This window comes from Salvia splendens, chromosome 20 (assembly GCF_004379255.2).
Source record: "Salvia splendens isolate huo1 chromosome 20, SspV2, whole genome shotgun sequence".
NCBI classification, from domain to species: domain Eukaryota; kingdom Viridiplantae; phylum Streptophyta; class Magnoliopsida; order Lamiales; family Lamiaceae; genus Salvia; species Salvia splendens.
This window is the reverse complement of record NC_056051.1, coordinates 5270204-5296205: the sequence shown is the minus strand read 5'-3', so window position 1 is coordinate 5296205 and position 26002 is coordinate 5270204. Positions and strand designations below refer to the sequence as shown.

At 36.0% G+C, this 26002-nt stretch overlaps 2 protein-coding genes across 4 annotated transcripts; one reads left to right on the top strand and one right to left on the bottom strand.

Annotated features, from left to right (window-relative positions):
* Window positions 1-3286: 3286 nt before the first annotated feature.
* Window positions 3287-5701, bottom strand: LOC121781334. Its single transcript, XM_042179081.1, has one exon. The coding sequence runs from the start codon at window positions 5699-5701 to the stop codon at window positions 3287-3289; it is 2415 nt and encodes an 804-aa protein (XP_042035015.1).
* A 3999-nt stretch (window positions 5702-9700) lies between these two features.
* Window positions 9701-17400, top strand: LOC121781302. 3 transcript variants are annotated; one of them, XR_006046174.1, is made up of 4 exons: window positions 9701-9829; window positions 10474-10626; window positions 10769-10957; window positions 16657-17400. XR_006046174.1 is itself a non-coding variant. In XM_042179043.1 (3 exons), the coding sequence occupies exons 1-3, from the start codon at window positions 10874-10876 to the stop codon at window positions 17270-17272; spliced, it is 426 nt and encodes a 141-aa protein (XP_042034977.1). In that variant the 5' UTR covers window positions 10681-10873; the 3' UTR covers window positions 17273-17400. The 3 variants fall into 3 exon arrangements, 1 of the variants encoding a protein (XP_042034977.1); XM_042179043.1 differs by lacking the exons at window positions 9701-9829; window positions 10474-10626 and having other exon boundaries at window positions 10681-10957; window positions 16657-16810; window positions 17085-17400; XR_006046175.1 differs by lacking the exons at window positions 9701-9829; window positions 10474-10626; window positions 10769-10957 and adding an exon at window positions 15598-16030.
* Window positions 17401-26002: the final 8602 nt, after the last annotated feature.

The following is a 26002-nucleotide window of genomic DNA, read 5'->3' as shown; positions in this document are numbered from 1 at the left end:
AGAAACACAAATGTGAGAACTCAACAAAAAAAATAAAATTAAAAATAAAGCAGTAAAGTCTGAAGTAGTAATCTTGATTATTATCACGATATCAAGCTATATAACACAAAATTGTCCCCGGCAACGGCGCCAAAAACTTGACTCAACTTTATTTTACCCAAATAATACCCGCAAGTGTACGGGGTTATCGTAGCAAATAGCAAGCAAGAGTATATCGTATCCCACAGAGACAATTATGTGTGAGCCTAAGTACCACGAATAAATTTCAACTACTATCCAGACAATCAGGAAATTTGGCTTTGAAACTAACAACTACTAAAAACATGTAAATGCAGAAATTAAATTAGAACAATTAAACAAGAGAGCGATGAAGCTGTGTAAGATGATGGAGAAATATGCAGAATTCAAGGATCCGATGCACAACTCATAGCTTAACCCAATTGAAACCGATTTACCATTTAAAGTCTCTAGAATTGTTGAATCAATCACAATTATAGATTAAACCCCATCCCGAGGTGAGAAATCTGTAGATTAGGTGTAACAAGTGAAGTCCTCTTCTAAATCTTAGACCTAACTCCCAAAAGTTTGATTAGATTAAAGATCCCACTCATAATCTCAACTCTCCCGAGTTTTATTGAATTAAGGTGTGAATTATTCTTCTTTCAAGATTAATTATTTCATCTCCCGATTACTCTAAGAAATCCTACACTCCCAATTGGTGATCAAGCAATTGATAGAAAAAGGCACAAGAATAATTCAAACAATTACAAGAGCAAGATAAAATGAAATCAATTGGATTAAAACTATAAATTAATGCATCTTCACCAAGAATCCCACATAAAACGGTTTAGTTACTCATGTTCATGGCGGAAATCAGACAAAAACTAAGAAAAACAAGAGAAACCATGATACGAATTACAATTGGCGGAGGAATCGAAGCTTGAATCTTCAATCTTCTTCCAAGAGTGCTTCCTAGAGAGAGAATGTGTTTTGTGGCTCGTAGAGAATGATCTCTCGTTGCCCTAGCTTTTCTCTTTTTATTTTCCTTCAGAAAAATCGCGTCTGGGCTAAAAATCGTCAGTCAGACGGACCCGGCCGGGTGGAATTATTGCACATAAAATCCACCCGGTCGGGTAGAAGCCTCTGGACTCTTTATGAACAAAACTGGCCACCCGGCCGGGTGGAATTATTGCACATAAAATTCACCCGGCCGGGTATCTCCCGGCAGTCCGCGCGGCTTTCGTAGATCGGCCATATCTCTCTCATCCGAACTCCGATTGGCGCGTGTGAGGTACCCACGCGAAGCTCTTTCGATGATGAAGACAATGGTACTCTCAAAATGGGATTTGGACCCCATCTTGATAGGCAGATTAACGTTTGAAGCAGACCCCAGTTACGGCTTGGCTCATTTTGACCCTTTTTTACCTATTTTAACTTCAAACACTAGATAAACTCATCAAAGCACCTTTATAATGAAATATGGACATAAACTCGAAGATAATGCAATGAAAGCGCACAAAAGATCATGTTTAGTGTCCAATAAAACAGTTAAAATCCGAGTTTATCAACTCCCCCAAACTTAATCACTTGTTTGTCCTCAAACAAGAGACAGAACACAACTAAATATAAACTCGTACACATAAGTTGGATCTCATCATTGCCTCAGTTAATAAACAATAGCATGCATCAATAACTTCACACACATGTAAACCAACTGATCATTGCTTCAAGTTACTAACACGTATGCAACCTTGTCAATTTGCCCTCACAAGATAGATATGTAGTGTAATTCTCCCACTCTCAAAGTGTATAGGTAAAATACAAGCTCTCAAATCAATCAATCATGCATAGTTTACCATAGGCTTGCTCGAAATCTAACCTTTCCTCCACTATTTTGTGACTATAAATCAAGGATCTGAAAGGTCTTATTTGTAGGTTGTAATGTAGGCTTTTTGGTTAGGTGAGGAAAATTTGGCCAAAGTGACTTATAATCCCTTTCGAAACTATAATAACTTCGTTCTTTAAACAACTCAACTCCTCAGTAGTATTTATAGACTCTTCTCATCTACCAATTCTCCCCCAAACTTGGTTTCTTACGCACTTCTAGACTTCGTCTAGCTTATACCCCCTCTAGGCTTCGCCTAGCTTATACCACCAAATTATTCTTTTTTTTCAACTCTTTTTTTTTTCACAACTAAAAGCATACATCCACTTTCCCAAAGATATTCACGTCAATACTTCATCTTTAAATTCTTCTTATCATCCAAAAGTGTTCTTTTCCCCCAAACTTATTTTCAAGCATATATACAACCCCAAGTTATCAAATAATAGGCTATTAGGCTCAAACTTGGCTAACAAAGGATTATCAAAATCTTGTATTTTAAGGTGAAGGTCTTAATAGGCTAGAATGGATGGCCTAACGTCACTTCCTATCTCTATATTCACTATATAGACTCAAGGAAGATCGCGAGCAAGTTCTAGAAACATATAACACAATTGATGATAAATCACACATTTAAAATTGTAGGCTCAAATCTCACAAGGTTATGGCAAAGGACAAGGCAACGAGCAATCCACTTTAGACAAATCACAATAAGGACATACAAGCATGCTTGGTAATATCAACAAGTTTTCACAAACATTTTAGCACATAGCATCATTAGCAACTCATCCAACAAACATGCTTGAATTCAATTCAAATTGCTCCGACCCCCCTTCAATTTCATCCAAGGAGTTTATTAATCCTAAAACTAAGCAAAAATTTTAAAACTACCCAAAAATAACATGAAAACAATAAACATGCTCAAAGGTTCACTATCCACCATATCACCCCCCAAACTTATTCAAAGCTACGCAAAGAAATAAGTTTGAAACGTTGGTGGAGAGGTGATGCCTACTGAGCAAACACACTAAAAGAAATACATAAAACCATAAAAGATACCTTCCATGGGTTGCCTCCCATGCAGCGCACCTTTTTATCGTCGTGTGCCCGACGTCTTTAAATATCAACCGAGATCCCCTTTCATCCCAGAGTTGCCTCCAGGTGATCGCTTGGCTCCTCCTCCATGAGGAAATAGATCGTTCCAAGTCTTGGTGAGCCACCACTTTTCAGGCTCTCTCGGGATAGGCTCCTTCAGTGTTGGAGCAGTTATCTTTCTTCCATTGACAGCAGTTGGTATTTTACCCCCCATCCTAGGGGGTTCAGTAGTGATCACCGCGTGCACCGGTGAAGGGCGACTATGGTCTGCATCGATCCATGCTATTGGCTTCGAGTCAGTGGAAGCCATCATCTCCTGTGAAGCTCATAAAAGTCCTTCTGCTTCACTTTTCTGACTGCACTCGATCCTCCTTCTTCAGTAGTCACTTGGTGCTTCAGACGCACCACCTTGCACTCCTCAATTCGTCCATCCATGCTTCTCGGTTTGTGGGAAAACGTTTGACTTTCTTCTCCCATGTAGATTGTTAACTCTCCATTTTTCACGTTTATATTTGCCTCAGCAGTAGCAAGGAAGGGACGTCCTAGCAGTAGGGGGACTCCTTTGTCTTCTTCCATGTCCAAGACCATAAAGTCGACGGGAAAAATAAATTCCCCGACCTTAATCAGTAGGTCTTCCACGATGCCCTCTGGATACGCGACAGATCTGTCTGCCATCTGTAGTGTGGCTGAGGTGGGCTTCAAAGTACCGATGTTCAGTTGCTTGAACACTGATAGTGGCATTAGATTAATGCTCGCGCCTAGATCGCAGAGAGCATTCTCCACCTTATAGCCCCCAATGAGGCAGTCGACAGTGAAACTTCCAGGGTCCTTCAGCTTGGCAGGCAGTTTCCTTTGCAGCAGAGCACTGCAATTTTCAGTTAGATTAATAGTATCAACCTGCCCCCAACTGGTCTTCTGGGCTATCACCTCCTTCAGAAACTTAGCATACTTAGGCATCTGCTGCAGTGCCTCGATCAAAGGAATGTTCACATGCACCTTTCTGAAGATGTCCAGAAATCGAGTGAACTGCTCATCTTTCTTCTTCTTCTGATTCAGTACCTGCGGGAATGGCACCTTTACTCCAGAAGTGGTGCCAGTATACTCCTTTTCAGCCTCATTTTCCTTCTCTGCCACGGCAGCCTTAGGCTCAAGAATAGCGTCCTTCGTGGTCTCAGACAGAGATGGACCTTCATACGTCTTGCCATTCCTCAGATGGATGGCCATACATCCTTTGGGATTTATGATGGTGTTCGAAGGGAATTTTCCCGGTTGAGTAATAGTACTCACAGTCTGGGAAATCTGGCTGATCTGTGTGTCGATGTTCTTCAGATGAGTGGCCATACTTTGCACATCTGTCTCAACGTTCTCCATCCTTTGATTGTTATGCTCCATGAGCTTGTTGGTCTGTAGCATGAAAGACTTGAGTATGTCTTCTGTGGTCATCTTCTTTGGATCATTAATCACTCCATCAGTGACTGTGAACCCTGGGGGTGGCTGCAGAGCATTATTGGGGTTCCCATACGAGAGATTGGGATGCCCCTTGTTCCCGTACTGATTATATCCTCCGCCATGAAAGTTGGGGCGTGAATTATTATAGTACCCGTTGTTGCCCCCTTGATTCACATAGTTCACGTCCTCCATACTTCCTTGGGGATCTTGAGACGGTTTCCCCATTATCATGCAATCAAATTTCATGGTCAAAGCATCCAATTTGTGGGACAGGGCACTCATAGGATCATGATTTGTAGTAGAAGCCACCCTATGCACCTTACTCCTTTCGTTGCTCCATCCTTCGTCATTAGATGCGAGCTCCTCAATCACTTCCATGGCTTCATTCACTCCTTTCTTGAGAAAATTACCGCCTGAGCTCAAGTTCAACTCCCGTTGTGCTTCAGGCACGCATCCCTTGAAAAATGTAATGACTTGAACTGTTGGGGTTAACCCATGGTTGGGACACCGTTTCATCAAAGCTTTAAACCTCCCCCATGCGTCTCTTATGTTCTCTGCAGGAGTCATCTGAAAGGCAATGATCTCGTGTTGCCTCTTTATAGCTTCACTAGGGGGATAGAATTTCTCCAAGAATTTTTCCACCATAACATCCCATGTTCTAATTGATCCTGGCTCTAAACTCTCCAACCAATCCTTTGCTGAATCCTCTAAAGAGAAAGGAAACAGCCTTAGTCGAACCTGCTCATCTGTCACTCCATTCATCTTTGTTGTGTTGCAAATCTGAATGAACTTGGTGATATGCTTGTTAGGGTCATCTGTGGATTTGCCCCTAAAAGCAATGTTCTCCGCCATCTGAATCAGTCCTCTTTTCAGCTCAAAAGTATTGGCCGCGATGTTGCTATGGACGGTTGGATTTGCCTGGCCTTGATATACATATTGATTCTGCACAGGCATAGGTGGTCCACGATTGACCTGTTGACGCAACTCCTCCAGCTGTCGTAGAAGCTCAGCATAATTGGGAGGAGGAGGTGGTGGAACGTTGTTACCCCCTTCGTACTCCATCAGACTAGGAGAGACGGGGTCAAACAGAATATGGCCCTGAACTGGTGATCGGAAGGGTGAAAGGTCCCTTTGAACTGAAGATGCTCCTATGTGGTTAGGCGAAGAAGCTTGAATTTTCTGTGTGAGTCTCCTATAGGCGTTCCTCTTCCGGTTTGTTGCTTCGATCTCCGGATCAAAAGGTTCTAGAGGCAAGCCTTTAGAACGTGTGTGCATACACCTGAACAAGAAACACAAATGTGAGAACTCAACAAAAAAAATAAAATTAAAAATAAAGCAGTAAAGTCTGAAGTAGTAATCTTGATTATTATCACGATATCAAGCTATATATCACAAAATTGTCCCCGGCAACGGCGCCAAAAACTTGACTCAACTTTATTTTACCCAAATAATACCCGCAAGTGTACGGGGTTATCGTAGCAAATAGCAAGCAAGAGTATATCGTATCCCACAGAGACAATTATGTGTGAGCCTAAGTACCACGAACAAATTTCAACTACTATCCAGACAATCAGGAAATTTGGCTTTGAAACTAACAACTACTAAAAACATGTAAATGCAGAAATTAAATTAGAACAATTAAACAAGAGAGCGATGAAGCTGTGTAAGATGATGGAGAAATATGCAGAATTCAAGGATCCGATGCACAACTCATAGCTTAACCCAATTGAAACCGATTTACCATTTAAAGTCTCTAGAATTGTTGAATCAATCACAATTATAGATTAAACCCCATCCCGAGGTGAGAAATCTGTAGATTAGGTGTAACAAGTGAAGTCCTCTTCTAAATCTTAGACCTAACTCCCAAAAGTTTGATTAGATTAAAGATCCCACTCATAATCTCAACTCTCCCGAGTTTTATTGAATTAAGGTGTGAATTATTCTTCTTTCAAGATTAATTATTTCATCTCCCGATTACTCTAAGAAATCCTACACTCCCAATTGGTGATCAAGCAATTGATAGAAAAAGGCACAAGAATAATTCAAACAATTACAAGAGCAAGATAAAATGAAATCAATTGGATTAAAACTATAAATTAATGCATCTTCACCAAGAATCCCACATAAAACGGTTTAGTTACTCATGTTCATGGCGGAAATCAGACAAAAACTAAGAAAAACAAGAGAAACCATGATACGAATTACAATTGGCGGAGGAATCGAAGCTTGAATCTTCAATCTTCTTCCAAGAGTGCTTCCTAGAGAGAGAATGTGTTTTGTGGCTCGTAGAGAATGATCTCTCGTTGCCCTAGCTTTTCTCTTTTTATTTTCCTTCAGAAAAATCGCGTCTGGGCTAAAAATCGTCAGTCAGACGGACCCGGCCGGGTGGAATTATTGCACATAAAATCCACCCGGTCGGGTAGAAGCCTCTGGACTCTTTATGAACAAAACTGGCCACCCGGCCGGGTGGAATTATTGCACATAAAATTCACCCGGCCGGGTATCTCCCGGCAGTCCGCGCGGCTTTCGTAGATCGGCCATATCTCTCTCATCCGAACTCCGATTGGCGCGTGTGAGGTACCCACGCGAAGCTCTTTCGATGATGAAGACAATGGTACTCTCAAAATGGGATTTGGACCCCATCTTGATAGGCAGATTAACGTTTAAGCAGACCCCAGTTACGGCTTGGCTCATTTTGACCCTTTTTTACCTATTTTAACTTCAAACACTAGATAAACTCATCAAAGCACCTTTATAATGAAATATGGACATAAACTCGAAGATAATGCAATGAAAGCGCACAAAAGATCATGTTTAGTGTCCAATAAAACAGTTAAAATCCGAGTTTATCACAACTCCAGGATTTCGATCCCTATGACCCTCCACCGACGCGACAGCCCTCTTGTTGGGAACCACCGCCACACCAGGCATCGCAGGGATACTCAGATTATGATCAGCCACCGCCGCATCCACCTAGTTGCTGGGATCCGCCCAGACAACGAACCAATCGCCGCTGTCCACTGGCGCAGCAGCAGAACCGCGACTACCTGCCCTTTGACCGGCCCCGAAGCTCGGAGACGTGTTGGGACCGACCTCGCCCTCGGGAGGAGGTGAGAGCCCGAGTCCAGCCCGCCTCCCACCAGCCTCGCTACTCCACCGAAAAGCCAATGCAGAACTTGTACAGTCAGCCCACGCGTGTGACCAGTCAAACTCCGGAGCAGCCACGCCTGCCTCTAATACGAGTCTCCAAGGCGGAGAAGTCAGAACGGTCCAGGTTAGGTCTCTGCTGGCACTGTCCCAAGAAATGGGTGATGGGACATGTGTGTAAACAACGCATTCTCTGTTATGCGGATGATGGGGATGAGTTTGAGGAGAAGAATTTAGCCGAAGAGAAAACTGATAATACTCCCACGATATTATTCGGTGATGATGTTCCCAATGACATTACCGATGTTCACAATGATGGCACTCCTCTTGATGTTCCAAAAATCAAGTCCCCTGGAGAGTTCCTCAAGAACAAAGGGATTGTCAAGAACGACAATGAGCCACCGCAAGTGCTCGTTTGGGTATCTGATGAGAAGATTGGTGAAAAGGGGGAGACATTGCTAGAAGATAAAGAGGAGGATGGTTCTATTGGTGAAGTGGAGAAGATAATCGCCTCACTCAATGTTGTTCAAGTGTCATCCCAAAATGTTGTTGGAAACTGTTGGGGCAAGAAAGGAGATGGTGCTTACACTGATTTGCCCATAATTGCTTGTGTCTATGTGGATTTGAGTGTCGGTGATGTTCCAAGTATGAATCATCGATCAACATCGCTCGACAAAGATGCAAGGTTGATCCCTCCGAGTAAGGACATGCCATGCTTGGGCATTCTGGGAGGCATGGACAAGCTTTTCGATATGGCAAGGAATTTTTCCGACAAAGTTGGTTCTCCTTTATTGATTTTTTATGGAAGTGAAGACTCATCTGTTCGGTGTGTGTTTGATCCAGGAGGAGTTGCCTCGCCGAAGCTTCTGCTTTCAACTCTCCTTTTTGCTTCGTGGTTCCCACCTTGAGGACAAGGTGGATTTTAACCGTGGGGGAGTTGATATGAACCTATATTATTATTATTTAGTTTAGATATTATTATTATTTAGTTTAGATATTATAGAGATTTAGCATATCTCTTTCTATATCTTTGTTTTCTTGTTCATTAAGTCAGTAGCATTATAAATAGGATAGACTGTTATCTTTTTTATTCATTCAATGAATATATTATTTTGGCCAAGTCCCTTGCATATTATGTTGAATCCTTAATCTCTACGCCACCTGCTGCCCGACGGAAGGTTTCCGCGCACAGCCGGGACGTATATCTGATCTGCAGTCGCTGCCCGACGGGTTGGAACCCGCGCACAACGACCCAGATTCTTCCTCCGCCGACCCTCACGGGCGCCGGATTTATCTTGTTCTCCGTTCTACCGAACGTTAGGGATTTAGGTCCTTAACAGCTACTCGCAATGATAGTGGTGTTACTCTTGATGTTCTAGACGACGCGTCCTGCAAAGTGATCCTCAGGAACGACAATATGAGGCCTCAATTGCTTGTTGAGTCATATGATGACAAAAATGGGGATGGAATTATTGTTCCAACACAAATTGAGAATAAAATATGATATAGAGGCTTTGCTTGAGGAGAATGCTATCGGTTGTGCAGATAACTTTATTCTAGTTAAGAGCCTATCTAATAGTAGATTTATTGGAGCAACAAAGCTTATGTTCACCGGCATAATTGAGTCAGGGTGTCGATCTAGTATACAAAGTTTGTTCCTTTATCGGCACCGACCGTTTGATCCAGGAGGGGAGGTCTCGCCAAAGCTTATTTTCGCGACACTCTTGGTTATTTCGTGGTTCCCACCTTGAGGACAAGGTGGATTTTAACCGTGGGGTAGTTGATACGAGAATATCTCTACGAATATCTCATATATCTATTATTTAGTTTAGTATTGATTTAGCATATCTTTCCATATATTCTTAGTATCTTTATTTCTTATTCCCTAAGTCAGAGTATTCTTATAAATAGGAGATATTGTATTCTTCTATTTCAATCAAGAAATATGAAATTATCTTTTTAGCTTTTATCGTCTTTTATCTTTTTGCAATCCTAAATCTTGGTTTGATCGACCGGCAAGGCTCCGGCGACTGCCTTTTATCGTGTTAAGGGAACTTCACCCTTAACACTTTCTAACCCTAGTTCACGGTCTTCTCTATCATCTCTGACATTCCAGTCCCTCCAAAATTGGCTGGCGTGTGTCCTCCGATTACATCATTCCGGCAGTAATCGGTTTACGGTGATACTGCTCCCTGAAACCCGACGACGAAGTTAATTTTGACGGCTAAATCTTGAGGATGATTTTGATTACATATGGTCGGTATGATAGAGTTTATCCAAATTAGTCACGAATTACAGTTCCCCATTATTTTGATTGTCATGTTGTGTTTCTTCTTATGATGCTACATTTAAAGATGAAATATGCTCCATTACTGATAGTGGAGCCTTTTTTTCTATGCGGTTTATTTTTTGTGCAATTTTGTGCTCCATTACGATTTTAGTATGACATTGAACCAATCAGTTTTACGAGGGACTGGTTCAGCATTAGCAGGTAAAAGACACCATTTGTAATTTCTGTGTAATGAATAACTATCTTCTAAGATAATGAAATATTTTGTGGGTATAGTTGAACTTGGTTAAGAAATTCAATTTCAGTGACAATGGATTTGTGTTGGATGGAAGTTGTGTATATACAAAATGAGCATTTGTTTTGATGTCCTGAAATGGAGTAATGATGAATGCTGAAATGTGTTTCATTACTAACGAATATACTGTTTATTATTACAGATTAAAATTGTTTTATTGGGTATTCTCAGTCATCACATACAATAAGTGCATCATTACTGATACATATGTTGATCATTGCAGATTAAGTTTCTAGATTTGATGTACTCATTAAGTAATGATGCATGCTTAAATGTCTTTGACAACATATAATCTGGAGTTTTTATGTGGGGCAGGAAAAAAAAAGAAGCCACATAACTAATGACGATGACTTTAAGGAGAACACTCCCATCAACATACTATATGGGCGAAACAAGGCAACGGTTCAGAAAAAAGTGGGTTGTGCAGGATGACAAATTATACTTATAAAAGAGCTGCATAACAATCAGGTGGAAGCAGTCAAAGCTATTGTCTTCGGACTTATATTACACTACACCATAACTAAGCTGCCCGGAAGACTTGCTTACTGGTTGTCTCTCAAGTGTATGGATTAACTTTGTAATGATTTTCATGGTGTTGGTCGTTTTGTAGATCACAGTCCCAGCTTCATTCTGACGTTGGGGTAGGCAATGAGGATGATACAAAAACCAAAGCCTCGAGTGATGATGTAAAGGGGGGATTTTACTAGCCCATTGAATGACTAGGCATCTGAATTCTTCCCCGCGCAGCGCAGGAAGAGGTCACGTTTTTCCCTTGAAGCTCAGGAGGCATCACCTCAAGGTATTTAACACAGGCCTTTTTGTCATGTGGCATTTTAGAAAGTGAATGATCAGCAGCATGTTTTAATTTAGTTAATTGTACTAGTATAATTTAGTGTGTGCTTTTTATGATAGAGTAGTCGATTACTTTTTGAAGTTCTATTTGGGCCTATTTAAAATATGAAGCCCATTAACTTTTGGCTCATTTCTGCTAGTCCTTGTGTATAATAACAACACGTGTAAACGCATTAAATGTCAGTTGAACGATATCACAGTTCGTTAAAATTTCGCGCTTTTTCACTATTCAACTTCCAAAGTCGGATCGTTCTCTCCCAAACCTCTGATCATTTTCGTCCAAACCTCTGATCGTCCCAAACCTCTGATCATTTTCGTCCAAACCTCTGATCGTCCAGTTTCTGATCGTCCTCTTTCGAACCTTGCAATGGAAAAGTGGAAGAGGTCAGATTGTTTTCTAATTTCTGTATTTTTCTTTGCTTTTGAATGATTTTCAGTTTTTGATTAAAATGCTCACTCTTTACTTCTTACCTGATAATCTGTTAACTGGTGATTTTGCCATATAGTAATCCATAACATATGTTGCAGTATTTGAATTTTTCATGTTTGGTTTATGTTAGTCATTGCATTCTTGAATTTGTAATTTTGCCAATTCTGATCGTCCTCTTTCAAACCTTGCCATGGAAAAGTGAAAGAGGTCAGATTGTTTTCTAATTTCTATATTTTTCTTTGCTTTTCTTGATATTGAATGATTTTCAGTTTTTGATCAAAATGCTCACTCTTTACTTCTTACCTGGTAATCTGTTAACCGGTGATTTTGCCATATAGTAATCTATTGCATATGTTGGAGTATTTGAATTTTTTATGTTTGGTTTATGTTAGTCATTGCATTCTTGAATTTGTAATTTTGCCAATTCTGATCGTCCTCTTTCAAACCTTGCCATGGAAAAGTGGAAGAGGTCAGATTGTTTTCTAATTTCTGTATTTTTCTTTGCTTTTCTTGATATCGAATGATTTCCAGTTATTGATTAAAATGCTCACTCTTTACTTCTTACCTGGTAATCTGTTAACCGGTAATTTTGCCGTACAGTAATCTATAACATATATTGAAGTATTTAAATTTTTTAAGTTTAGTTTATGTTAGTCATTGCATTCTTGAATTTGTAATTTTGCCCATTAAAATATGAAGCCCATTAGTTTCTGGCCCATTTCTGCTAGTCCTTGTGTATAATAACAACACGTGTAAAGGCATTACGTTAAAATTTCAAGCTTTTTCACTATTCAACTTCTAAAGTCGGGTCTTCCATAACCCTGAGCGTTCTCTTCCAAACATCTGATCGTCATCTTTCAAACCTTGTCATGGAAGAGTGGAAGAGGTTAGATTGTTTTCTGATTTCTTTTTTTTTTCAATGCTTTTCTTGATATTGAATTATTTTCTGTTTTTTATTAAAATGCCCACTCTTTACTTCTTACCTTGTAATTTTGCCATATAGTAATTTATAACATATGTTGGAGTATTTGAATTTTTTAAGTTTGGTTTATGTTAGTCATTGCAGTCTTAAATTTGTAATTTTTCCAATTCTGATCGTCCAATTCTGATCGTCCTATTTCAAACCTTGCCATGGAAAAGTGGAATGGTCAGATTGTTTTCTAATTTCTGTATTTTTCTTTGCTTTTCTTGATATTGAATTATTTTTCAGTTTTTGATTAAAATGCTCACTCTTTACTTCTTACCTGGTAATCTGTTAACCGGTGATTTTGCCATATAGTAATCTATTGCATATGTTGGAGTATTTGAATTTTTTATGTTTGGTTTATGTTAGTCATTGCATTCTTGAATTTTTAATTTTGCCAATTCTGATCGTCCTCTTTCAAACCTTGCCATGGAAAAGTGGAAGAGGTCAGATTGTTTTCTAATTTCTATATTCTTCTTTGTTTTTCTTGATATTGAATGATTTTAAGTTTTTGATCAAAATGCTCACTCTTTACTTCTTACCTGGTAATCTGTTAACCGGTGATTTTGCCATATAATAATCTATTGCATATGTTGGAGTATTTGAATTTTTTATGTTTGGTATATGTTAGTCATTGCATTCTTGAATTTGTAATTTTGCCAATTCTGATCGTCCTAATTAAAACCTTGCCATGGAAAAGTGGAATGGTCAAATGGTTTTCTAATTTCAGTATTTTTCTTTGCTTTTCTTGATATTGAATGATTTTTCAGTTTTTGATTAAAATGCTCACTCTTTACTTCTTACCTGGTAATCTGGTAACTGTGATTTTGCCATATAGTAATCTATAACATATGTTGGAGTATTTGAATTTTTTATGTTTGGTTTATGTTAGTCATTGCATTCTTGAATTTTTAATTTTGCCAATTCTGATCGTCCTCTTTCAAACCTTGCCATGGAAAAGTGGAATGGTCAGATTGTTTTCTAATTTCTGTATTTTTCTTTGCTTTTCTTGATATTGAATGATTTTTCAGTTTTTGATTAAAATGCTAACTCTTTACTTCTTACCTGGTAATCTGTTAACTGGTGATTTTGCCATATAGTAATCTATAACATATGTTGGAGTATTTAAATTTTTTATGTTTGGTTTATGTTAGTCATTGCATTCTTAAATTTGTAAATTTTCCAGTTCTGATCGTCCTCTTTCAAACCTTGCCATGGAAAAGTGGAAGAGGTCAGATTGTTTTCTAATTTCTATATTTTTCTTTGTTTTTCTTGATATTGAATGATTTTCAGTTTTTGATCAAAATGCTCACTCTTTACTTCTTACCTGGTAATCTGTTAACCGGTGATTTTGCCATATAGTAATCTATTGCATATGTTGGAGTATTTGAATTTTTTATGTTTGGTTTATGTTAGTCATTGCATTCTTGAATTTGTAATTTTTCCAATTCTGATCGTCCAATTCTGATCGTCCTCTTTCAGACCTTGCCATGGAAAAGTGGAATGGTCAGATTGTTTTCTAATTTATGTATTTTTCTTTGTTTTTCTTGATATTGAATGATTTTTCAGTGTTTGATTAAAATGCTCACTCTTTAGTTCTTACCTGGTAATCTGGTAACTGTGATTTTGCCATATAGTAATCTATAACATATGTTGGAGTATTTTAATTTTTTATGTTTGGTTTATGTTAGTCATTGCATTCTTGAATTTTTAATTTTGCCAATTCTGATCATCCTCTATCAAACCTTGCCATGGAAAAGTGGAAGAGGTCAGATTGTTTTCTAATTTCTATATTTTTCTTTGTTTTTCTTGATATTGAATGATTTTCAGTTTTTGATCAAAATGCTCACTCTTTACTTCTTACCTGGTAATCTGCTAACCGGTGATTTTGCCATATAGTAATCTATTGCATATGTTGCAGTATTTGAATTTTTTATGTTTGGTTTATGTTAGTCATTGCATTCTTGAATTTGTAATTTTGCCAATTCTGATCGTCCAATTCTGATCGTCCTCTTTCAAACCTTGCCATGGAAAAGTGGAATGGTCAGATTGTTTTCTAATTTCTGTATTTTTCTTTGCTTTTCTTGATATTGAATGATTTTTCAGTTTTTGATTAAAATGCTCACTCTTTACTTCTTACCTGGTAATCTGGTAACTGTGATTTTGCCATATAGTAATCTATAACATATGTTGGAGTATTTGAATTTTTTATGTTTGGTTTATGTTAGTCATTGCATTCTTGAATTTTTAATTTTGCCAATTCTGATCGTCCTCTTTCAAACCTTGCCATGGAAAAGTGGAATGGTCAGATTGTTTTCTAATTTCTGTATTTTTCTTTGCTTTTCTTGATATTGAATGATTTTTCAGTTTTTGATTAAAATGCTAACTCTTTACTTCTTACCTGGTAATCTGTTAACTGGTGATTTTGCCATATAGTAATCTATAACATATGTTGGAGTATTTGAATTTTTTATGTTTGGTTTATGTTAGTCATTGCATTCTTGAATTTTTAATTTTGCCAATTCTGATCGTCCTCTTTCAAACCTTGCCATGGAAAAGTGGAATGGTCAGATTGTTTTCTAATTTCTGTATTTTTCTTTGCTTTTCTTGATATTGAATGATTTTCAGTTTTATATAAAATTGCTCACTCGTTACTTCTTACCTGGTAATCTGTTAACCGGTGATTTTGCCATATAGTAATCCATAATATATGTTGGAGTATTTGAATTTTTTATGTTTGGTTTATGTTAGTCATTGCATTCTTGAATTTGTAATTTTGCCAATTCTGATCGTCCAATTCTTATCGTCCTCTTTCAAACCTTGCCATGGAATAGTGGAAGAGGTCAGATTGTTTTCTAATTTCTATATTTTTCTTTGCTTTTCTTGATATTGAATGATTTTCAGTTTTTGATCAAAATGCTCACTCTTTACTTCTTACCTGGTAATATGTTAACCAGTGATTTTGTCATATAGTAATCTATAATATATGTTGGAGTATTTGAATTTTTTATGTTTGGTTTTTGTTAGTCATTGCATTCTTGAATTTGTAATTTTGCCAATTCTGATCGTCCTCTTTCAAACCTTGCCATGGAAAAGTGGAAGAGGTCAGATTGTTTTCTAATTTCTGTATTTTTCTTTGTTTTTCTTGATATCGAATGATTTCCAGTTATTGATTAAAATGCTCACTCTTTACTTCTTACCTGGTAATCTGTTAATCCGTAATTTTGCCATATAGTAATCTATAACATATGTTGGAGTATTTGAATTTTTTATCTTTACTTCTTACCTGGTAATCTGTTAATCGGTAATTTTGCCATATATTAATCTATAACATATGGTGGAGTATTTGAATTTTTTAAGTTTAGTTTATGTTACTCATTGCATCATTGCATTCTTGAATTTGTAATTTTGCCCTGTAAAATATGAAGCCCATTAATTTTTGGCCCATTTCTGCTAGTCCTTGTGTATAATAACAACACGTGTAAAGGCATTAAATGTCTTAGTTCGTTAAAATTTACGCTTTTTCACTATTCAACTTCTAAAGTCGGGTATTCCAAAACCCGGAGCGTTCTCTTCCGAACATCTGATTTTCATCTTTCAAACCTTGCCATGGAAAAGTGGAAAAGGTCAGATTGTTTTTTGATTTCTGTTTTTTTCTATGCTTTTCTTGATATTGAATGATTTTCTGTTTTTTATTAAAATGCTCACTCTTTACTTCTTACCTTGTAATTTTGCCATATAGTAATTTATAACATATGTTGAAGTATTTGAATTTTTTAAGTTTGGCTTATGTTAGTCATTGTATTCTTGAATTTAGAAACTGCCAAACTGTTAGGGGGCACTTTAATTTTTTAGATTTCATCTAATTAGGTTTTTCTTTCGGTCATTCAATTTTAAAATTTATATGGTTATTTCTAGGATTAGGAATTGGTATATGTTTTATATAGTAAACGTATTAGGAGGTGGTAACTGTTTAATGGGTTTTCTTTTTCACGGTATAAGTCTTGGTGTAATTTTGTGATACCATTAAATTTTGTAATGTTGGTGTAACTTTATTTATTTTTATTTCGTCTAATTATGTTATTATTTCGGTCAAGATATCATTAAATTTTTATGTTTATTTCAGATTAGAGAAATTAGCCGAGGAATTAGCCTAGCTTATTCATTTTGTGATCGCACAGCTGGAATGAATGGTGATTTTATTTAAAATTTATTATGAACTACTACTCCATGTTTTAAAATTCATTCACAGCAAGCTCGAATGATGATGATTCCTAGAGTACTACAACAGACCCTGTATCAAGTGTTTCACCGAATGGGAGATTTAGACGTGTTATTTCATCTTGGCAGAAGGGTGATCTCTTGGGCAGTGGATCATTTGGATCTGTGTATGAGGGAATTGCTGAGTATGTGTTAACTGCTTTTCCATTTTACTTTCGTGCTTGTCATTGCAAAAATATGAAGTAGTATTCATCTGAGCACGAAGCCGTATGGTCTATGCATTTGGGCTGCCATTATTTGTAATTTGGAGTTAGTGGCTTTCTTGAACACTATACTTAGGGTATTTTCATGATTGTGTAAGGTCAGGTGGACTTTACTTTTTAAAAATCATGATTCTAGGGACCCCCACTCCAGCTGCTGACTGGAGCTTGATCATGATTGTGTAACTGGCCGTCACAGTTACAGGGACTACGAATGATTTGGACGAGGACGAGGACGATGACAGTACTGATGATGATGATATGGACGACTTGAGGTTCAGCGGAGCTCGACTGGCAGCACCCGACAGGCGCCATCGTCCTCCGGGGCAACGGGCGAGGTTATTCGCACATCGGATGACGGGGAGGCTCAGAGGGCAAGGCAGGTAAAGTGGTTGGGTTTGGAAGGGAATTTAGATTGTTTTTGCATTAGATTGAAAAGACATTAGTATATGTATTATTGGGTAGGGACTTGTTTATTGTTAGTTCCTTTCCACTGAACATAATCCCCAAATATGAAAAAGAAAGATAGAAAGAAAAGCATGTAACAGTATTAATCTACATGATTTTCTTTTTTGATATTTCACTATTTTTTGTCATTTTATTATTATTATTATTATTATTATTAGTAAAAGCAAAAACTAAAATGAAATATTCATATCATAGATAGTTAAATTTGTTTTTGAAGAATATAAAAGGTTATCATCTGACATAGATTGTGATAGAATTGTTAAGTGAAAAATTAGGATAGAATTGATACAATTAGTAAAGAGCGCATAAATTCAATAATCAACCCTATTTATACTGAATATAAGTTTTTTGAATTTGTAATTCAATCATTTCAAATTAATAAAATACATTTTAAATATATACATTTCAAAGAAATATAGATAGTGCCACTTTAAACTATGTACTGTATAATTTGGGCCTCAGAAAATGGACGACGTGCATAATGGGCTACGATTTTGATCTCATTTAGATATTCTTTTGTGGCCCACTCGTGAAGAAAGCCTAGAACCCTCATTCCTATTCTAAGTAGTGACCCAATTGTTATTATACATTTTTAATAAATTGTTTTAATATATATTTAGTGAAATATATACCATCTGAGTTATAGTTATAAATTAATTGATTTGGTTGAAAATATTGTTAGTAAAATAAAGGTTACACTTTTATTGAATTCATTATAATTGTGGTGAGTTTAATGATAATATTGGGATTTAAAAGATAATCTTGGAGATTGTAATTAATTAGGTTGTATGAGTGTATTTAGTAAAAAGTAGAATATAAATAGATTAAAATGAAAAAAAAATGTAAATATGTTGTAAACTATTTATTTTTGTGTGAGTTAATACTATATGGAGTATCAAATAAAGAAGCTATTGCATAATGGCATCAGATCAGCAACTTGTATTCATTTTGTGACATACCTAAATAAAACCATATTGTCATTGTGAAATAATATTTTATAATTTTCATTTTATTGAACAAGAAATTATTCCAAGGTCAAACTATTCCAGTATGTCTGGTCAAAAGCATAAAATATACGCATATACGTACTATCATTTAATAATACTACCTCCGTCCCAGATAATTCGTCCCAGTATTCCATTTTGGTCCGTCCCACATAATTTGTCCCACTTCACTTTTACCATTTTTGGTAGTGGGCCCCATATTCCACTAACTCATTTCTACTCACATTTTATTATAAAACTAATATATAAAAGTAGGGCCCACATTCCACTAACTTTTTCAACCCACTTTCCATTACATTTCTTAAAACCCGTGCCGGGTCAAAGTGACCCGAATTATCTGGGACGGAGGGAGTAGTACTGTATTAATAATTTAACATATTGTTGATTAATTCACAATTATCTTCATTGTCCTGTTTATAATTTATGAGCTGTATACAAACATTTAGTGTACTGCCAAAATATGCTACTTGCATCAAAATATATTTTTCCATTTTTAATTTTTAATTTCACTAACTATGGCAGTTATACTGTGATGCATAAACTCGAAATCATACAACATAACCCCTTTCAGAAAATTTCATGTCTCTATAGCATTATTTTAAATCAAGATTCTTCAAAACAAAAAAAATGAATTTTCTCCACCATTGTTTCTGCATATAATTGGAGGGTTAATGGTCTCTCTCTACCCTAGTTGGTGGAATGCTAGTTTATTAAATCTTTGAATTTTAAAAAAATTGAAAAAGCAAGTAATAGGACAGTTATAGCAATTGATTTATAACTATGAGACTCTTTTTTCTTTCTTCTTTTTTATTGGGAATCTGGCCAATTAGATTCCTATGGAATCATTTAGACACCATTGATTTGATCCAATGCAACCTTTTTGGGGGATACTTTGAATTTAATTTTTTCTATCTGAAATAAATATTACATCTACATTCATGGATCAATCCTAGAAGATCAATGTCGCATAATCTTTGTTGATTTGGTGAGGTGTGAAAGAGAACCTTTTCCATGTGAATTGATTCCTAGGTTTTTCATCCCAAACAAGAACCTTACATTTCATTGGTGGAATAAAATCCCTTTTTGAATCTTGGATGGAATATTGATGTTTTCATCATCACTTCCACCCCTTTTTTCTATGAATTTTTTTTCGCTTGCTTATGGAAATCAAGGGCACTCACGAGCCATGCTACAAATTTGGATCAAACTATTAATTCTGAACATTCGCAATCTATATGTCGCAACAATACTATAATAGCAAGAAAAGAAATATAAAAAAAAAATCAAAATTCAAAACTTTCAAAAAATTGGTGCCACATGGCACTCGTGGATTTGTCAATTCCATGTGGCCTAGACCGTTCTATAGTCTGCACAGACGACTCAATCTGCAATCAGAGCCCCGACTTGCTCCCCTGATTACTTGTATCATCTTCATTCAAATCGTTATTTTCATAAATATACTGAAATATTGATCCAAGGGGCCAAAGATTTTTTAACACTTCAATGGGAAAATAAAGGAATATGAATAAATTTCAAACAAAAATACATTATACAAAAATTATGTACATTATACGATTGTTGGGAACATGCATAAATAGTGTGAATTTAATGCATGAACGTTTTTAGATTTTTCTTTATTGCATAATATCTTATTATCAATGTTCTAGATTTTGGGAGTAAGATAATTATATATATTATATATGAGTTGGGTCCAAACTTTATGTGGAGTGCGAAAAGACACGAAGATAAAGACATTGTTAAATTCCCTAAAAATTATGTCTCATATCGACTTGGTGAAGATCTCATCTAATCCCCTTTATGAGGACTTTTAAGGCCTTAAACGGCCTCATAAGGGGAGAGTTATCCACACTTATATAGATTAGATGAGATCTTTACCAAGTCGATGTTTGACAGAATTTTTAAGGAATTTAACATACATTTTTGTAAGCAAGAACCACTTAACTTTCATGAAATTATGTGTAGATTATATTGACTTAATAACAATGACCACTATATATAATTAAGACGTAATAAAGATATATAATGCTATATTCCTTTTCCTTCGTTCATAAATTATTGCCGACTTTTTTCTTCTTGTTTAAAAAATGATTCCACAATATGTGCTTACATAATGCTGTTGGAATACACCATTTTATAAAATTCGTTAGGTGATTTCACTAGTAAATAGGATGATAGTATATAGTACAGATTTGTTTTAAATTTTTTGAGTTATAACTCACACGTATTCCACACACATATCCATAAAGAGAGCAAGTGTCCTGTTTTTCGAGTTATAACTCAATTCCTGACATATTGGTTAAAGAGAAAAGTCTTACCGCTTCTTTGCAAACTAAATCCGTACTAATTAAGTACTCCCTCCGTTTCATAGTAGTAGAGTCATTTTATCATTTTGGTACGTTCCATAGTAGTTGAGTCATTTCCCTTTTTGGTAAAAGTTAACACATTTCTTCTCACTTACTTTACTCTCTCTTACTTTATTCTCTCTTCATCTCTCTACTTTCTTAATCTCAGTGCCGAAAAGAAATGCCCCCACTACAATGGAACGGAGGGAGTATATTATATCAGTAAGCTATCTTAAACACTGAAGTTGGAGTATTTTTGGATAGAGCCTCTAGTAGGAGATTATGAAACATACTTTAGATGTAGGTTTTCAAATAATTAAACTACTCTTTGGAGTATAAAAGATTCTTGGACATTTTTTATAATCTCGTTTGGTGTACTGTTTTTCTATTTAATTTGAATGCCACATTTTTATATTTTATATTTTCGAAGGATTACAAGTAGTGATATAAAATTCTAACACCCTCTCTTAAATACATAAAATTATACCCAGATAAAAAAAATATGCTGCCCCAATTTATATACGGTCTACTTGGAGTTGGAATTTTTTTTATGTAAAAGCAAATGAGATATGAAATAATAAAGGAAGCTTATCCCTTTCTTATACCAAAACATTCATAGGAAAAAAATGAGTTGCATGTATGTACATGAAGTCTAAAATAACAACAAGATCAAGTTTTGATTTATTTTTACTATATGAAGATTAAAAAAATTAACAAGACAAAAAGTAAGATTGTATCTCATACATGGGGCGTAAGAAAAGGAAGACCAATTATCATAAGAGAGACTTGTTTAGGGCATCTTTAACGGCGTGCTCATGCGTTTTCCACAGTGTGCGCACACACATTTACATCTTATGCGTGCATAACGTTTTACATGCTATATTGTGTAAATATACATGGGCACACCCAGATACATTCCCCCCGGCATGTCGCTCCACATTAGTATGATATTGTCCGCTTTGGGTAAAAAACCCTTACGGTTTTACTCTTGAGGTACTCCCCAAAAGGCCTAATACTAATGGAGTCGGGGTAGCCCATATATATGCTTGCAGCTCTTATTCATTCACCGATGTGTGATATGATTTGCTCCCACGAGTAGGTATTTAGATTTATAACACATCGATGTACATAATTAATGTCTATCTTCATAATTATATGTAGAGAGAGATATATACATGGTTATACCAAAACTAAAGGAGATTTCAACCGAACCAAGAGATTGATTTATGTGGGTATGCTAATATACAAATAAAAAATTGTAAGTGAAAATGAAAAAAAATGTGTCTGCATCACAAACTGTGAGGAGAGAGGATCTTAAATAGTTTCAATCTTGTACACACACACACACACACACACTTACACTTGTATTTATGGCTGAAATTCATTTTCACAACCAGACAAAGTTTTGTCCTTGTCTAGGATTAGGGGGTTGATTTTAAATTAATAAAAATAAATATCTTATATTGCATTAGGTATTTTATTCCAATACACGTACGCCCACAAATGTAGTGGAGTACTACTATTTTTCTGCAAGTAATTTTCGTTGTTAAATTTTTAAATTTTAAATCTTTAATTCTCTGCTAGTAGTCTAATTAGTTCTACCTTTTTAGTTATTTAAATGAGAGAAGTAATAAGTTGAGAATTTTAGATAATCTCACGTACAACATTTATCTATGAAAAAATTGGAAACTAAGGCAAAACCCCAAAAAAAAATTCTCTTTCGTAATTTATAATTTATTTTTTTCGATTTTTTGAATGTTCTCCCACTGTGTCGGGTATAATTTCTCAATCAACTTAGTCTCGAAACCACATAAGCAATGCACAATCGTTGCCATATTTAAGCTTTACTAGCTATATGGTCGGTAATACCACCAAATTCAGGTTGATCTCCAAGTATTTAGTTTTTCGTTGTTTTTATATTAAATTTTAGTTCTTATTTATTTATTTAATTTATTTATTTATTAATCAATTTAATTGAATTTATAAATAAAATAGTTTCAAAGATTTTAAGAAATGAGAAATGATTAAAGTGCTCAACTGCTTATTGACCAAGAATCACAGAGATGATCAGAAGCATGTGAATAGTATATTGGTCAATTTTCATAGTGCTTAATAGTTACGGATGATCTAACGCATACACGTAGTTCAAACAAATTATATATCGTATACGACGCATACGCTCACTCGCTAAGACAATAAGAGATCAGAAGCACATGAATTGTATATTGGTCAATTTTTTATAGTGCTCAATAGTTATGGATGATCTATTGCACACGTTCAATTCAAACAAATTATGCACAATAAATTATACTCAGTCCATCCACAAAAATAGTTCCATATTTCAGTTTCCACCCATCCAACTTTCATCTTACTTTATTCTATTTTATCCATATTTTCTATTTCCCCTCTCTCCTAGTTTACTTACTTTGTCTCTTTCTCTCTCATACTTTACCAATTTCACATTAAAACTCATGTCGTCTACCAATGTGATTATTTTTCGTGGACAGAGAGTGTACACCGTAGAGAACGCGTACACGTGCCCTCCAAGAATGAGAGAGGAGATGGAGAGAAAATGGGGTGAGTAGAATTGTAGATACATTTACGTCAGTTCAAACAAATTGTACACTGTATACGCGTTTCCGCGTATTCCCAAAGAGAGATGAGAGACAATGGTGAACAAATACCAAGGTGGCTCCATGATTCACGAAAAGGCCAATGTCTCTTAACCTCACCGGCTTCAATTAGCCGCCCCCGGTTGAGAATTCTGCCCCTTTCTATTTTTGTGTTACCCTATTTTTTCATGTGCCTTTGTTACTCATCATTTTACACCCCATTTTGTTGGCTATTGGGATTCCCATGCGCCACTTCTCAACCCTAATTTTTCATCTTGCCCCCTTTTTTTATTCATCTAAATTCCATTTCAATTTTCACGCCTTTCCCTTTTCTACACAATTCTAACTTCACTTCCCCTCTATTATTAGTATCACCCCAACCAAACCCCACCATTTAGCACATAATTAATTATATTTTTATTTCCATAATCAATTATTAGGGCTATTTAAATAGTCTTATTGTATATGATAATGCCACCACCATTAGATGATCCCTTGGATAATTAATGAGCCTATAAAATTGTGATGGTTGTGGGGTGATTATAAAATTTCTACTCTGTTTTAAGAAATAAATTGTTTGATACATGAACATTTTTTTTATAATCTTTATCAAATTGTGATTAAAAAACGATAGTTATTATGAAAAGTGTATATTTTTTGTGAACGAATTAAAACAACAAAAAAAAATTTTGACGAATGAAGTATTTTATTGTCTTATAAAAAGATTGGACATTGATTAAATAAAGATTGGAAAAACAAAATGCGACAGACATTGTCCAACTATTAGATTTATGAATTTATTTCCGTGTCTAACAAAACTTAATATAAATATTTTTATCCGAATCTTTTTTTTATACCGTTAAACGTGGAATATTACAAGTCAATTTGGATTTGCCTTTCTCCTTTTGGTTTGATAACTTTGTGGTTGTAATATGTACTTCATCTTCAATAATTCACATTGAACATTTATATGGATAATTGTGACATGACTTGAAAAACGCATGCAAAATCAAAATATTACAAAGTTATTGACAATTATCCCATTAAAATACTATTATTTGGTTAAAGCAAACAAGTTACTCCATATAATTTACAAAGGTTACTGATGGAATTAATTAAAAGAAATATGATAAAATCATTTCATCAATCTTTAACTACAATCCAAATAGAGTCACGCTTTTCAGATATTCCTCATAATAGAAATTATTTTTGGTATATCAATAATTGAATTAAATTTGATGGGAAAGTTGTACATGAGACGATTTCATGATCAGTTTTAAATATTATGTCTTTTAATACAAAAGAAATACTCAAAGGAAAAAATTGACAAATAGTAAAGAGCAGGAACAACTCTAAATAATGAAATTATTAAATAGATAAAACAATTTTTTTAATCTAAAATCATTATAGAAGAAAAATAGCAGACAAATTATATACAAGACAATAGAGTCAAAAGACATCACTCATCTTAAATAACTAAATTATAGCCCTAAATTGTATTACTCCATATATAGATTTCGAGAACTAAACAATGAGCTATATTAAGTACGTCGGTTCAAAAATCTAATAAGAGTATGGTAAATATCAATAAATTATGTTAGATATGGATTTGATCTTGATGTTACCCTATTTTGTGAAATTTGACATGGTATAAAGATAGTCTTACACAAGGAGTATGATACGATCATATCTATCATATCTCTTAGGATCTTCTAATTATTTAGTTTTCCCTTATTCACCATATCTTTCCCATATTTGTTTAGATATTTGTTTCTTGTTCATTAAGTCAGTAGCATTATAAATAGGATAGACTATTATCTTTTTATTCATTCAATGAATATATTATTTTCCACAAACTTGTCTTGAGTAACAAGAATATCATATTTCGTTTCCAAATTGTTGTTCATCGGAGAACGTCCGAAAATCAGCAATTCGTGAGCTTTCCTTCGAGCACGTTGAAGGTTCGATCACCTTATCTCTCCGAGAAGTTAGCCATCCGGCCTCGTTACGGAGAACGTCCGAAAAAACTGGTGCTTTCATTCCGTACTCATCCTCCATATCAAAAAAAAAAAAACAGCCGCAGCACCACCATCATAGCCACGCCTAATCCTCCACCCTCTTCATCCATAACCCATATTTCACCAACCAAAAAAAAATACCACCGAACCCTCCACTCCAACTTCATTTTTTTCCCTTATTAGTTATGGCTACTTACCACCAATATCAGCCCCCTCACCAGATACACTCAATGTTTGCAAAATTTGATCGCCTATTGGACATAATGGAGTTCCGTATTGACGCAACAGATCGGCGCGTTGACAACTTTCGTCGAAGAGAATACCCCACCCCGCACCGATCCGGGCGGTCACGCAACATCCCCGATGCCTATTTCATCCGCCATCTGGATGATGCGGCCAATCGCTGCATTCGCGACCCTCGTGCGCCTCCGCTGCCGGAGCCACCGCCACTTCTGACTCCAGCACGAACCCACCACAACTATCTGGCCCACAGTCAGCCGCCCAGGGACGGGAAGATCCACCGAGCAGGTACAGGGGAGCCGCCTTATTGGCTACATGATTTCACGGCCAACGATGGAGACCAACATCGCCGCGCAAGACAGCCATTGCGAGAATCACCGTCGCTCCTGTTCTCGGATGGACAAGATCCTCC

Coding starts and splice junctions, on each gene's coding strand:
- LOC121781302 (XM_042179043.1), top strand. CDS start 10,874: ATGACTAGGCATCTGAATTCTTCCCCGCGCAGCGCAGGAAGAGGTCAC. Junction 10,958..16,656: donor TCAGGAGGCATCACCTCAAG/GTATTTAACACA, acceptor ATTCATTCACAG/CAAGCTCGAATGATGATGAT. Junction 16,811..17,084: donor GTGTATGAGGGAATTGCTGA/GTATGTGTTAAC, acceptor TGGCCGTCACAG/TTACAGGGACTACGAATGAT.
- LOC121781334 (XM_042179081.1), bottom strand. CDS start 5,701: ATGCACACACGTTCTAAAGGCTTGCCTCTAGAACCTTTTGATCCGGAG.